General features: G+C 44.8%; 1 protein-coding gene across 1 annotated transcript in view; it reads left to right on the top strand.

Moving 5' to 3' along the window:
- The first annotated feature begins 476 nt into the window (after window positions 1-476).
- ASXL1 (ASXL transcriptional regulator 1) overlaps window positions 477-12597 on the top strand; it is a 33405-nt gene continuing 21284 nt past the window's right edge. The window contains exon 1 of the mRNA XM_069750983.1: window positions 477-677. Coding sequence (XP_069607084.1) covers window positions 621-677 — 57 coding nt within the window. The 5' untranslated portion in view covers window positions 477-620. The remainder of the gene's footprint in view (window positions 678-12597) is intronic.

Below are 12597 nucleotides of genomic sequence, written 5' to 3'. Positions count from 1 at the left end.
CAGGAATTGGGCAAAAATGGCCTGGTCCTGAATTAGTTAAACAAAGCTCAAATAAAAATAAAAAAATAAGTTGCAAATGAAAAACCCACAGTACAAATTAGAGCAAACGTGCGGCTGAATCGGCCCTAAGTCTAGACTTTGGTTTCAGACATGTTCACAATCCGAAGGAAAAAAAATCTGCAGTAATTACCAAGAGGTTTTAACGATCATAAATATCGCATCACGCGTGAACGCAACAGAACCGCACCGTACACACAACAGTACATAGGATGCATTGCGGTGGGCGGAGCAGAGTTTTCCCCACCCTTCCTCCCACGTGACGCTTTGCCCCGCCTTCCAATGCGCAGTTATGCAGTGACGTCACGGCGGGTGTTTTGAGTCTCGCGATAAGTGAGCTTTGCGCTTCAGCCAATCTCGTACTCTGGTCCCGCCTACGTGTTTTTTCCTGAGGCGGGGCGGAAGTGGCTATCGCAGTGCATTGTGGGGAGTGTGGTTCCGGTGTGTAGAAGCAGCCCGGGCCGGAGCGGACTACAACTCCCGACATCCCTGAATCGAGCGACCTCTGCGGATACTAAGACCACCCCGGAGACCCCCGCAGACCTGCCCGGCGACCGGACAACATGAGAGATAAACAGAAGCGCCGCAGGGAACGCACGTGGGCCGAGGCCGCCAAGATGGTACGGAGAGGGGCGGGAGACGTGATCGAGGGGAGGCGAGGGCAGGAGGTTATAAGCAGGGACTGTTCTGGGGGAGGGACCGGCGCGCCTATTGTGGGGTCTCCCGAGCAACGTGTCTGCTGGGAGTGATGGGCGAAATAATACCGTGGGGAGGATGGGGGCGATGGGAGAAATACTACAGGGGGGCGATGGGAGAAATAATACAGGGGGGAGGATGGGGACGATGGGAGAAATAATACAGGGGGGGAGGATGGGAGAAATAATACAGGGGGGGGAGGATGGGAGAAATAATACAGGGGGAGGATGGGAGAAATACTACAGGGGAGAGGATGGGGGCGATGGGAGAAATACTACAGGGGAGAGGATGGGGGCGATGGGAGAAATAATACAGGGGGGCGATGGGAGAAATAATACAGGGGGGCGATGGGAGAAATAATACAGGGGGGAGGATGGGGACGATGGGAGAAATAATACAGGGGGGGGGAGGATGGGAGAAATAATACAGGGGGGGAGGATGGGAGAAATAATACAGGGGGGGAGGATGGGAGAAATAATACAGGGGGGGAGGATGGGAGAAATAATACAGGGGGGAGGATGGGAGAAATAATACAGGGGGAGGATGGGAGAAATGCTACAGGGGAGAGGATGGGGGCGATGGGAGAAATGCTACAGGGGAGAGGATGGGGGCGATGGGAGAAATACTACAGGGGAGAGGATGGGGGCGATGGGAGAAATACTACAGGGGGGATGATGGGGGCGATGGGAGAAATAATACAGGGGGGAGGATGGGGGCGATGGGAGAAATAATACAGGGGGGCGATGGGAGTAATAATACAGGGGGGAGAATGGGGGCGATGGGAGAAATAATACAGGGGGGAGGATGGGGGCGATGGGAGAAATACTACAGGGGAGAGGATGGGGGCGATGGGAGAAATACTACAGGGGAGAGGATGGGGGCGATGGGAGAAATACTACAGGGGAGAGGAGGGGGGCGATGGGAGAAATAATACAGGGGGGAGGATGGGGACGATGGGAGAAATAATACAGGGGGGACGATGGGAGAAATAATACAGGGGGGAGAATGGGGGCGATGGGAGAAATAATACAGGGGGGCGATGGGAGAAATAATACAGGGGGGAGGATGGGGACGATGGGAGAAATAATACAGGGGGGAGGATGGGAGAAATAATACAGGGGGGGAGGATGGGAGAGGATGGGGGCGATGGGAGAAATACTACAGGGGAGAGGATGGGGGCGATGGGAGAAATACTACAGGGGGGAGGATGGGGGCGATGGGAGAAATACTACAGGGGGGAGGATGGGGGCGATGGGAGAAATAATACAGGGGGGAGGATGGGGGCGATGGGAGAAATAATACAGGGGGGCGATGGGAGTAATAATACAGGGGGGAGGATGGGGGCGATGGGAGAAATAATACAGGGGGGAGGATGGGGGCGATGGGAGAAATAATACAGGGGGGAGGATGGGGGCGATGGGAGAAATAATACAGGGGGGAGGATGGGAGAAATAATACAGGGGGGAGGATGGGAGAAACAATACAGGGGGGAGGATGGGAGAAATAATACAGGGGGGAGGATGGGAGAAATAATACAGGGGGGAGGATGGGAGAAATAATACAGGGGGAGGATGGGAGAAATAATACAGGGGGGAGGATGGGAGAAATAATACAGGGGGGAGGATGGGAGAAATAATACAGGGGGGAGGATGGGAGAAATAATACAGGGGGGAGGATGGGAGAAATAATACAGGGGGAGGATGGGAGAAATAATACTGGGGGGGATGGGAGAAATAATACAGGGGGGAGGATGGGAGAAATAATACAGGGGGGAGGATGGGAGAAATAATACAGGGGGGAGGATGGGGACGATGGGAGAAATAATACAGGGGGGACGATGGGAGAAATAATACGGGGGTAGGATGGGTACGATGGGAGAAATAATACAGGGGGGTAGGATGGGGACGATGGGAGAAATAATACAGGGGGGTAGGATGGGGGCGAAAGTAGAAATAATACAGGGGGGGAGGATGGGGGCAATGGGACAAATAATACATCCCATCGAAATAATACAGGGGAGGATGGGAGAGAGAATACGGGGGGGGGGGGGGGAGGATGGGGACAAAGGAAGAGATAATACCAGAGGGAGGATGGGCGAGATAATACATGGGGGACAATGGGAGAAATAATACAGGGGGGATGGGAGAAACATGGTATTATCGCCCCAATTCTCCCCCCTCTGTTATATCTTCCATCGCCCCCATATTCTCCTCCCCCCTTGTATTATTTCTCTCATCTCCCCCATCCTCCCCCTGTATTATTTATCCCATCGCCCCCATCCCCTACCCCTGTATTTTTTCGATGGGAGAAATAATACGGGGGGGAGGATGGGGGTAATGGGAGAAATAATACAGGGGGAAGGATGGGGGCGATGGGAGAAATAATACAGGGGGAAGGATGGGGGCGATGGGAGAAATAATACAGGGGGAAGGATGGGGACGATGTAAGAGATAATACCAGGGAGAGGATGGGGGCGATGGGAGAAATAATGCAGGGGGGGAGGATGGGGGCGATGGGAGAAATAATACAGGGGGGAAGGGGGCGATGGGAGAAATAATACAGGGGGGGAGGATGGGGGCGATGGGAGAAATATGGTATTATCTCTCCCATCCCCCCCCCCTGTATTATTTCTCCCATCTCCCCCATCCTCCCCCCCTGTATTATTTCTCCCATCTAAATAATACAAGGGGGAGGATGGGAGATATAATACGGGGGGAAGGATGGGGGCGATGGGAGAAATAACGCAGGGTGGGAGGATAGGGACGAAGGAAGAGATAATACCAGAGGGAGGATGGGCGAGATAATACAGGGGGGACGATGAGAGAAATTTGGTATTATCGCTCCATTGCAAGCGGCAGCTTCCGGTGCCGTCCCAGGGCTGGTGTGCGACAAGGACCTGCCGTGACGTCACGGTCATGTGACCGCGACGTCATCATAGGTCCTGCTCACACCAACCCTGGGAACGCAAGCTGCTGCTTGCAATGGAGCGATCCCGGGAGCGGCGGGCTATAGGTGAGTATATGTTCCTTTTTTTTTTTTTTTTTAAGTCTCTATACTACGTGGCTCTGTGCTGGGCAATATACTACGTGGCTGGGCAATATACGTGGACATGCATATTCTAGAATACCCGATGCGTTAGAATCGGGCCACCATCTAGTACTGTTAATGATGGTGATCGCAACACTGAGGTCGGTAAAAACTGATCCGAATCGTGTTCTTTGAAGTCATAGCCGAGACCCCGGAGAAAATCCGACTCTGCGGGGGGAAATGGAGGGGGGAGGGGAGCGACATTTTACTTTTCAATGCAAAATTGACTGGAATTAAGATGGGACGCCATGTTGCGTTTGGAGAGCCCCTGATGTGCCTAAACATTGAAACCTCCCACAAGTGACACCATTTTGGAAAGTAGACCCCCTAAGCAGGGTGGATTTGATTTAAATCTAACTGATTTAAATCACGATTTAAATCACTAGTCAGTAAGGCTTGATTTAAATCGGTGATTTAAATCAAAGTTTCTACCTAAACTAGTTCTTGCTACTTTAACATGCAAGTAGATGAAGATTTTTAGAATCACTTTTTATATTACTTTTTTCTCCCCAGTTTAATGGGTTAATCATTCATATTTGAACACCACTGTTCTGTTGTACTTAGGAAGGAGAAAAATAATCCTGACCTTAATAACAATTTAAATAAGATTTATTCAACTGAAACAATAACAACATTACAGCATAAGTTATTTGCTTAAACAAACATCCATGTTTAACTAATTTGGCTAAACAAAATATATATATATTATAAGAAACTTAGACTGTCAGCCCAGCTGACACATGAAAAACTTAAATACTACTGTCCCTGCTGTCCTCTGTAGCTCACTTGTCGTCCTCTTCATCATCATCTTCTTCTTTGTTCCTATTCATAATCTGGAAAAGAAAAACAAGCTTTCCTGCTTTATTGGGTCCCAACCGATTTCTCAATTTAGAATGAATGAGTCCAAAGGAAGAGAATATTCTTTCAACGCCTGCAGAAGAAGCTACTGCTGTTAAAAGTGAAATCATTACTTGAACAGCCTCTAAATCCAAGCGCTTAAGTGACTTCCACCAGTTTACTGGTGTGACCTTCCTTAAAATATCTTCAGCAAACATATATTTCTTGAATGGTTCCCCCTTAGCTCTGAAGTTTATTATAGTTGGCATTAAAGATGGATGATTGCTGGATACCCATGTCATAGCTAACTCCTCTTCCTCAGCACTTAGGTTTTGACCCCGATATTGGATATTGACAATATTTGCCAAAAAATGAGCTGGAGTCAGTGCTTGTCCCATTCGTTTGTTTACTGCTTGTAATTTAATTCTGTCCATGTGTAGTTCTGTTTTTAAGTGTTCACTCAGTTCCTTCCAAATTTCAACAGCATCCGCAATAAAACAGCTATTTTTCTGTATTTTGTTTAAAGCTTGAGAGATGGGTTTCAGGAAGCTCAGCATATGTTCAACATTTCTCTTAAGCCCAATGTTGAGGATTTTGGCCGTGACAGTGCCATCTATTTTATCTCGATTTTCTTCACAAAGTGTCATCAGAATAGGCCAGTTTTTGATATACTGCTCAAAACAGTCTACCACAGAGTTCCATCTAACATCTTGTGGGAGCGTTAGCTTGGTTCCACCCATCCTTTTCAGAGCTGCTGCAGCAAAATGATTATTACGGAAGTATTTAGCAATTTCAACAACATTAGCCTTTATTTCTGGAACACTTAAGTCTTTGGCTAAGAGGTGCAGCAAATGAGCACTGCAACCATATGTTATTAGCAGCTTTGTATTCCCTCCCTGCTCTTCTAAATCTCTTCTCATCTTGGATACGTTTGCAGCATTGTCAGTGACCAAACTGCGTACTAGACATTTGAATTTTTGTTCACATGTCGTTATAGCTTTTACTGCCACTTCCTGTAAGTATTCTGCTGTGTGTGCATTTCTTGACGTATCAGTTGTTTGGGCAAGGAATACTTTACCTTCTTCTGTTGTTATACAAGCACATACAATAGGATCATTGTGGATATTACTCCACCCATCAATACTTAGGTTAACAATTTTACCCTCCAGAGCTGTTGCACATTGCTCCATTTCTCTGTCATACACTTGATCCAGCAGTTTCCCTGCAACATCAGCTCTGCTGGGTGGACTGTATCCTGGTCTCAGTGACTGAACCATATTAATGAAATGTGGGTTCTCAGTCAGACGGCAAGAAGAGTTTGTTGCATAAATAAACTGGGCAATTTTTTCATCAATCAACTCTTTTTCTAATCTGCTAGTTCTTATCACAAACCTATCTATGGTGGTCCCAGGAGGTAAAGGTTTTTTCTTCCTTTTGGGTGATGGTGATATGTGGCTGTGGGTGTCTGATGATGATGCTGCTGCTAATGAAGCACTATCCTGGATGGATAACTCTGAAACTGTAGAACAGGATGATGGTGATCTTGGAGGTGGATAGTTTCCAGAATCCATGAATTCCCCTAAACAAAAAAAGTCAATGCTGTTATTTTATTGTTTATACAATTTCTGCTTATTGTACACAACACATCACTGCCCCTGCCCCAAAAGGAATATTTGTTTTTCTTCATAACTGTACCAAATGACAGTAACAATCAGTAATAATAAGAAATATAATTTTTCTCACACATGACAGTTCAGTCTTTAGAAATAGGATTCAATAAAAATGTTTACCAACCTGAAGATCCTGCCTGTTCAGAAGTGTTTCTTTGGTCATCTTCATCACCGCACTTCTCATGATGTTGCCTCATTCGCGCCACCAGGCCTTGCATCTCTTTGTTGCATCGTTTGCATTTTGCACGCATGCCTGCCTTACCGATAGGCGAAGGAGCTTCATTAAAAATATTCCCAATATTCCCAAACTGGGTCTCTTTTACGGCCTGCTGCCATTATAAGAAAAGAATGTAATAAACCTCAGATCGTACACACAAACAGATCCAGACTTGTCTGTCTGTGGCTATGCTGCAGTATTGTGCTCAAAAGTTTCACTTTCATTTTCTTGTCTGCTTGCCCTTCCTCCTTCTCACACTTAGATTCACATTCTTCTTGTGTTGTGCAGATCTATTCCACTCCAAACAATCAGAAACATATTGTCTAACTTCTTGGACTTGGCACTGAAGGGGTTGATTCTTCATAGGTTTGTAGAACAATAGGATTAAGGTCTTTTTCTCAACTCTGTTCATGTTGTAACATTTTTGCCGTGAAGAAGAGGCTGGGACCCCTGCGGAGTCAAATTCAGTTTTGAGAACTGCGTAAGTAAAGCCAGCGTCTGTGATAATATAGGAGAGAAACTGCCCACTAATCCTACAGAAACCCCTGGAAGAGCATGGCATTGTGAATGTTACACATATACAGCCTTTATTCTACTGAGTTAAACAACTCAGCTTTATCTCATGATGGAAGAACCTTTGGATGGTAAAATATTTTCCTCAAAAAGCAGTATATTGAAAAAAATCCGATTTCAATCAAAAAAAATCCGAATTTTTTTTATTTTTTAAACATTGATTTTTATCCACCCTGCCCCTAAGGAATCAAACTAGATGTGTGGTGAGCATGGCAGAGCTCGGAAGGATTGGATTGGTCTGCAGGCGTCACGTCTGCATTTGCAGAGCCCCTGATGTACCCAAACAGTAGAAACCCCCCACAAGTGACCACAAGTGATTGGAAACTAGTCCTCCCAAGGAACTTATCTAGATATGCTGTGAGAACTTTGAAGCCCCAAGTGTTTCACTACAGTTTACAACGCAGAGCCGTGAAAATAAAAAATCTTTTTTTTCCCACAAAAATGATTTTTAGCCTCCCAAATTTTTATTTTCCCAAAGATAACAAGAGAACTTGGACCCCAAAAGTTGTTGTCCAATTTGTCCCGAGTACGCTGATTCCTCATATGTTGGGGTAAACACCTGTTTGGGCGCACGGGAGAGCTCGGAAAGGAAGGAGCACTGTTTTACTTTTTCAACGCAGAATTGGCTGGGATTGAGATCGGACGCCATGTCGCGTTTGGAGAACCCATGATGTGCCTGAACAGTGGAAACTCCCCAATTCTACCTGAAACCCTAATCCAAACACACCCCTAACCCTGACACACCCAACCCTAATCCCCACCGTAAATGTAATCCAAACCCTAACTTTAGCCCAAACCCTAACTTTAGCCCCAACCCTAACCCTAACTTTAGCCCTAACCCTAGCCCCAACCCTAGCCCTAGTTAGTAGTAAATTTAGGTCAATAATTTTTGCATTTATTTGTGAAAAAAATGGAAATTTGGCTTAAATTTTGAAAATTTCGAAATGTTCAAATTTTGAATTTTTATTCTGTTAAACCAGAGAGTTGTGACACAAAATAGTTAATAAATAACATTTCCCACATGTCTACTTTACATCAGCACAATTTTGTAAGCAACATTTTTTTTTTTTTTTTTTGCTAGGAAGTTATAAGGGTTAAAATTTGACCAGCGATTTCTCATTTTTACAACGAAATTTACAAAACCATTTTTTTTAGGGACCACCTCACATTTGAAGTCAGTTTGAGGGGTCTGTATGGCTAAAAATACCCAAAAGTGACACCATTCTAAAAACTGTCTAAAAATGAACCATACGGCGCTGCTTAGTTGCTCCAGGTGAATAAGCAGCAAATACCGGTATATGGACGAAATCACTCCCAATTGTCCCAGAAGTGGTTAATCAAAGAAAACTATATGTGATATTTGCGCTAAGTTCACCTATATGAAGCCATAAATAGTTAAAATACTGGGAAATGTCATAAACAAGGTTCCCCATACAGGACTGTGATTAACAAGATGGGTTTACCTTAATATCAAAGAAAAGGAAATCTGTGTCCAGTGCTGACATGCGGGAAGGTCTTTCACTCATGTGCTGTAAGGTTGGTATCTGAAGCCTTCTCTGAATCTCTGTTCCAGAAATATCCAATATGTTGCAGAGCAAATAGTAGTATAGGAGACGCTGTCCCGGCCGGTGACTAGCGTACTCCCCCAGAGCTTGGTAACTGCCGCGCACAGGCAGTGGCGGCCGCGTGTATAGAGCTGAAGCCGACAAGGTGCAGGACCTTGTGTGACGTCACAGTCACGTGATGTGTACACGTGACCAGCTGCGGAGCTACGAATAGCACAAAGGACCAACTAATCCTACGCGTTTCAGAGTCACTGACTCCTTCATCAGGGATGGTGCTGTGTGCAAGATGTGTGCTTTATATAGCGTGCCGCCTTTTTTAAATTTTTTTATTTATTTGCTCATTGGATAAAAGCAAACAGTTCTATCTCAGTATTAAGACCGTGGGGTGCCAGAGTATTCAGTTCAAATATGTACCTCATTTCTTCTCTTGACATTTGGTGAATAAAGTTGCCACCCCTCCAGTCTTTTTTCACTATTTTCAGTCCAGTGACTAAGATGTCCTCAAGTGAACCCCCGTGATATTTGGCAAAATGTTGAGATAAAGGGTGTTCTGAGAATTTTTTACTAATGTTGCACAAATGTTCTCTAATCCTTACATTCATAGGGCGAATAGTGCGACCTATGTATAATTTCTTGCAAGGACACTCACATAATACTGTAGATAACTCCTTTAGTGGAGCAGGTGATTAAATCTTTAATATTAATTACTGTTGACTGGTTGGAGATGGAGATTTGTTTTTTTGTGCCTAATTTCTTACATAAGCATTTTTTGCATGGGAAGAAGCCATTGGGGCGTTTTGATAAAAAATGATGATTTTTTTCTTCTTTCTCCGGAGGTCTACATATCGTTGGGGCAATTAGATTCCCCAAATTTTTTGCCCTTTTGAAAACGAATTTTGGACGCACTGGTAATAACTCCCCAATTATCTTATCCTCTTTGCGTATGTTCCAATATTTATTTACAATCTTATTCAGCAGTCCACTTTTAGAATTATATTGCATTATAATTGGAATCTCATAATCTCCCCATTTTTCTCCATTCATTTTTTCTGACTTCTTTTCTATCTGCATCAGGAACCTTTCCCTCGGGTGTTCACCAACCTGTTCCTTAGTTTCTAACAGGAATTTTCTGTCATATCCTTTGATTACAAATTTCTCCACCAAGAGGTTTGCTTCCTTATTATAGTCGTCCAGTCTAGAGCAATTTCTGTGTGCCCTGATGAATTGGCTCTTTGGAACATTGAGAAGCCAACTGGGAAGATGACAACTGTCCAAAGTTTCCAGAATCAGTGGGTTTATGATATATTTGAGTATGTATTTTGTTACTATCAATAAAAATTCTTAAGTCTAAAAAATGTATTTCTTTATTATTTATAACTGAAGTGAATTTTAAAAAGTAATCATTTGTGTTTAAGTGTTGAATAAAATCATTTAATAAAATGGGGCCCCCAGACCAAATAAATATATCGTCAATGAACCTCTGCCATAGAACCAGGTTCGCCCGTAGCTCACCCCCCGCTGAAGATGGTTTCTTCTTCCCACCTCCCTACGTAAAGGTTGGCGTAACTAGGGGCGAACCTGGTGCCCATGGCAGTACCCCATTCCTGGGAGTAGTAGTCCGCCCCGAATTTAAAATAATTGTGAGTGAGTATAAAATTGATACAATTTAAAATAAAAAGATTCTGATCCCTGGGTGTCTGGCTTTTCTTTGACATAAAATATTCAACTGCTTCACATCCCTTTTTTGTGCTCAATCACAGTGTAGAGGGAAGTTATATCTAAAGTCCCCATGATATAGTGTTCTTCCCATTGTATCTTCTGCAGAATATTTAAAATGTGTGCACTATCCTTCAAATAGGATGGAAGGTGGGGACACAGTCTCTGTAGGTAGCAATCCACAAATTTAGAAAGGTTAGATGTGAGGCCTCCTATGGCGGAGATGATCGGTCTGCCTGGTGGATGCAGCGGATCTTTGTGGACCTTAGGTAAATAATAAAAATATGGATCCCGGGGATAATAATAATATAATAATAATTTTTATTTATATAGCGCCAACATATTCCGCAGCGCTTTACAAATTATAGAGGGGACTTGTACAGACAATAGACATTACAGCATAACAGAAATACAGTTCAAAACAGATACCAGGAGGAATGAGGGCCCTGCTCGCAAGCTTACAAACTATGGGGAAAAGGGGAGACACGAGAGGTGGATGGTAACAATTGCTTTAGTTATTCGGACCAGCTATAGTGTAAGGCTCAGGTGTTCATGTAAAGCTGCATGAACCAGTTAACTGCCTAAGTAGGTAGCAGTACAGACACAGAGGGCTAATACTGCATAAAGTGTATGAGAACATGATGCGAGGAAGCTTTTTTTTTTTTTTTTATTATAAATAGGCCACACAGGGATCGTTAGGTTAATGCATTGAGGCGGTAGGCCAGTCTGAACAAATGAGTTTTTAGGGCACGCTTAAAACTGTGGGGATTGGGGATTAATCGTATTAACCTAGGTAGTGCATTCCAAAGAATCGGCGCAGCACGTGTAAAGTCTTGGAGACGGGAGTGGGAGGTTCTGATTATTGAGGATGCTAACCTGAGGTCATTAGCGGAGCGGAGGGCACGGGTAGGGTGGTAGACTGATACCAGGGAGGAGATGTAGGGTGGTGCTGAGCCATGGAGTGCTTTGTGGATGAGGGTAGTAGTTTTGTACTGGATTCTGGAGTGGATGGGTAGCCAGTGTAATGACTGGCACAGGGTAGAGGCATCGGTGTAACGGTTGGTGAGGAATATGATCCTGGGATGCATGTTATTTACAAAATCAAATTCATTCTTATTTAAAAATCCCTTTTGGAAACCTGTTTGTATCAAGCTTTGCATTTCTTTTAAATAGTTAGCTGATGGGTCCATGGTTAGTTTTTTATAGGTGCGATTGTCACTCAACAGCTGTAAAGGTACCGTCACACTAGACGATATCGCTAGCGATCCGTGACGTTGCAGCGTCCTCGCTAGCGATATCGTCCAGTGTGACAGGCAGCAGCGATCAGGCCCCTGCTGTGATGTCGCTGGTCGGGGAAGAAAGTCCAGAACTTTATTTCGTCGCTGGACTCCCCGCAGACATCGCTGAATCGGCGTGTGTGACACCGATTCAGCGATGTCTTCACTGGTAACCAGGGTAAACATCGGGTAACTAAGCGCAGGGCCGCGCTTAGTAACCCGATGTTTACCCTGGTTACCAGCGTAAAAAAACAAACAGTACATACTTACATTCAGCTGTCTGTCCCTTGCCGTCTATTTCCTGCACTGACTGCTGGCCGCAAAGTGAAAGTGAAAGCACAGCACAGCGGTGAGTCACACAGCGGTGACTCACCGCTGTGGCTGTGCTCTGCTTTCACTTTGCGGCCAGCAGTCAGTGCAGCAAACAGACGGCAAGGGACAGACAGCTGAATGTAAGTATGTACTGTTTGTTTTTTTACGATGGTAACCAGGGTAAACATCGGGTTACTAAGCGCGGCCCTGCGCTTAGTTACCCGATGTTTACCCTGGTTACCGGGGACCTCGGGATCGTTGGTCGCTGGAGAGCTGTCTGTGTGACAGCTCTCCAGCGACCAAACAGCGACGCTGCAGCGATCCGGATCGTTGTCGGTATCGCTGCAGCGTCGCTAAGTGTGACGGTACCTTAAGGATTCTTTATCATAATCGGGAGTGTTGAGTATAACTATACCACCCCCTTTATCGGCCGGTCTGATGGTTATTTTTGTTATCTTGAAGTGGTTGAATCGCCCTACGTTCTTGATTAGACAAGTTATACTTGAACTGAGAACATTTTCTGTCCGAAATTTTTCTAATATCCCGAGTCACATTATTCTGAAAGGCCTCAAACGCCTCAGAATATTCCT

Source organism: Ranitomeya imitator, chromosome 2 (assembly GCF_032444005.1).
Source record: "Ranitomeya imitator isolate aRanImi1 chromosome 2, aRanImi1.pri, whole genome shotgun sequence".
Taxonomy (NCBI): domain Eukaryota; kingdom Metazoa; phylum Chordata; class Amphibia; order Anura; family Dendrobatidae; genus Ranitomeya; species Ranitomeya imitator.
Note: the sequence above shows the minus strand (reverse complement) of the source record. Positions and strands in the feature narration are given on the sequence as shown.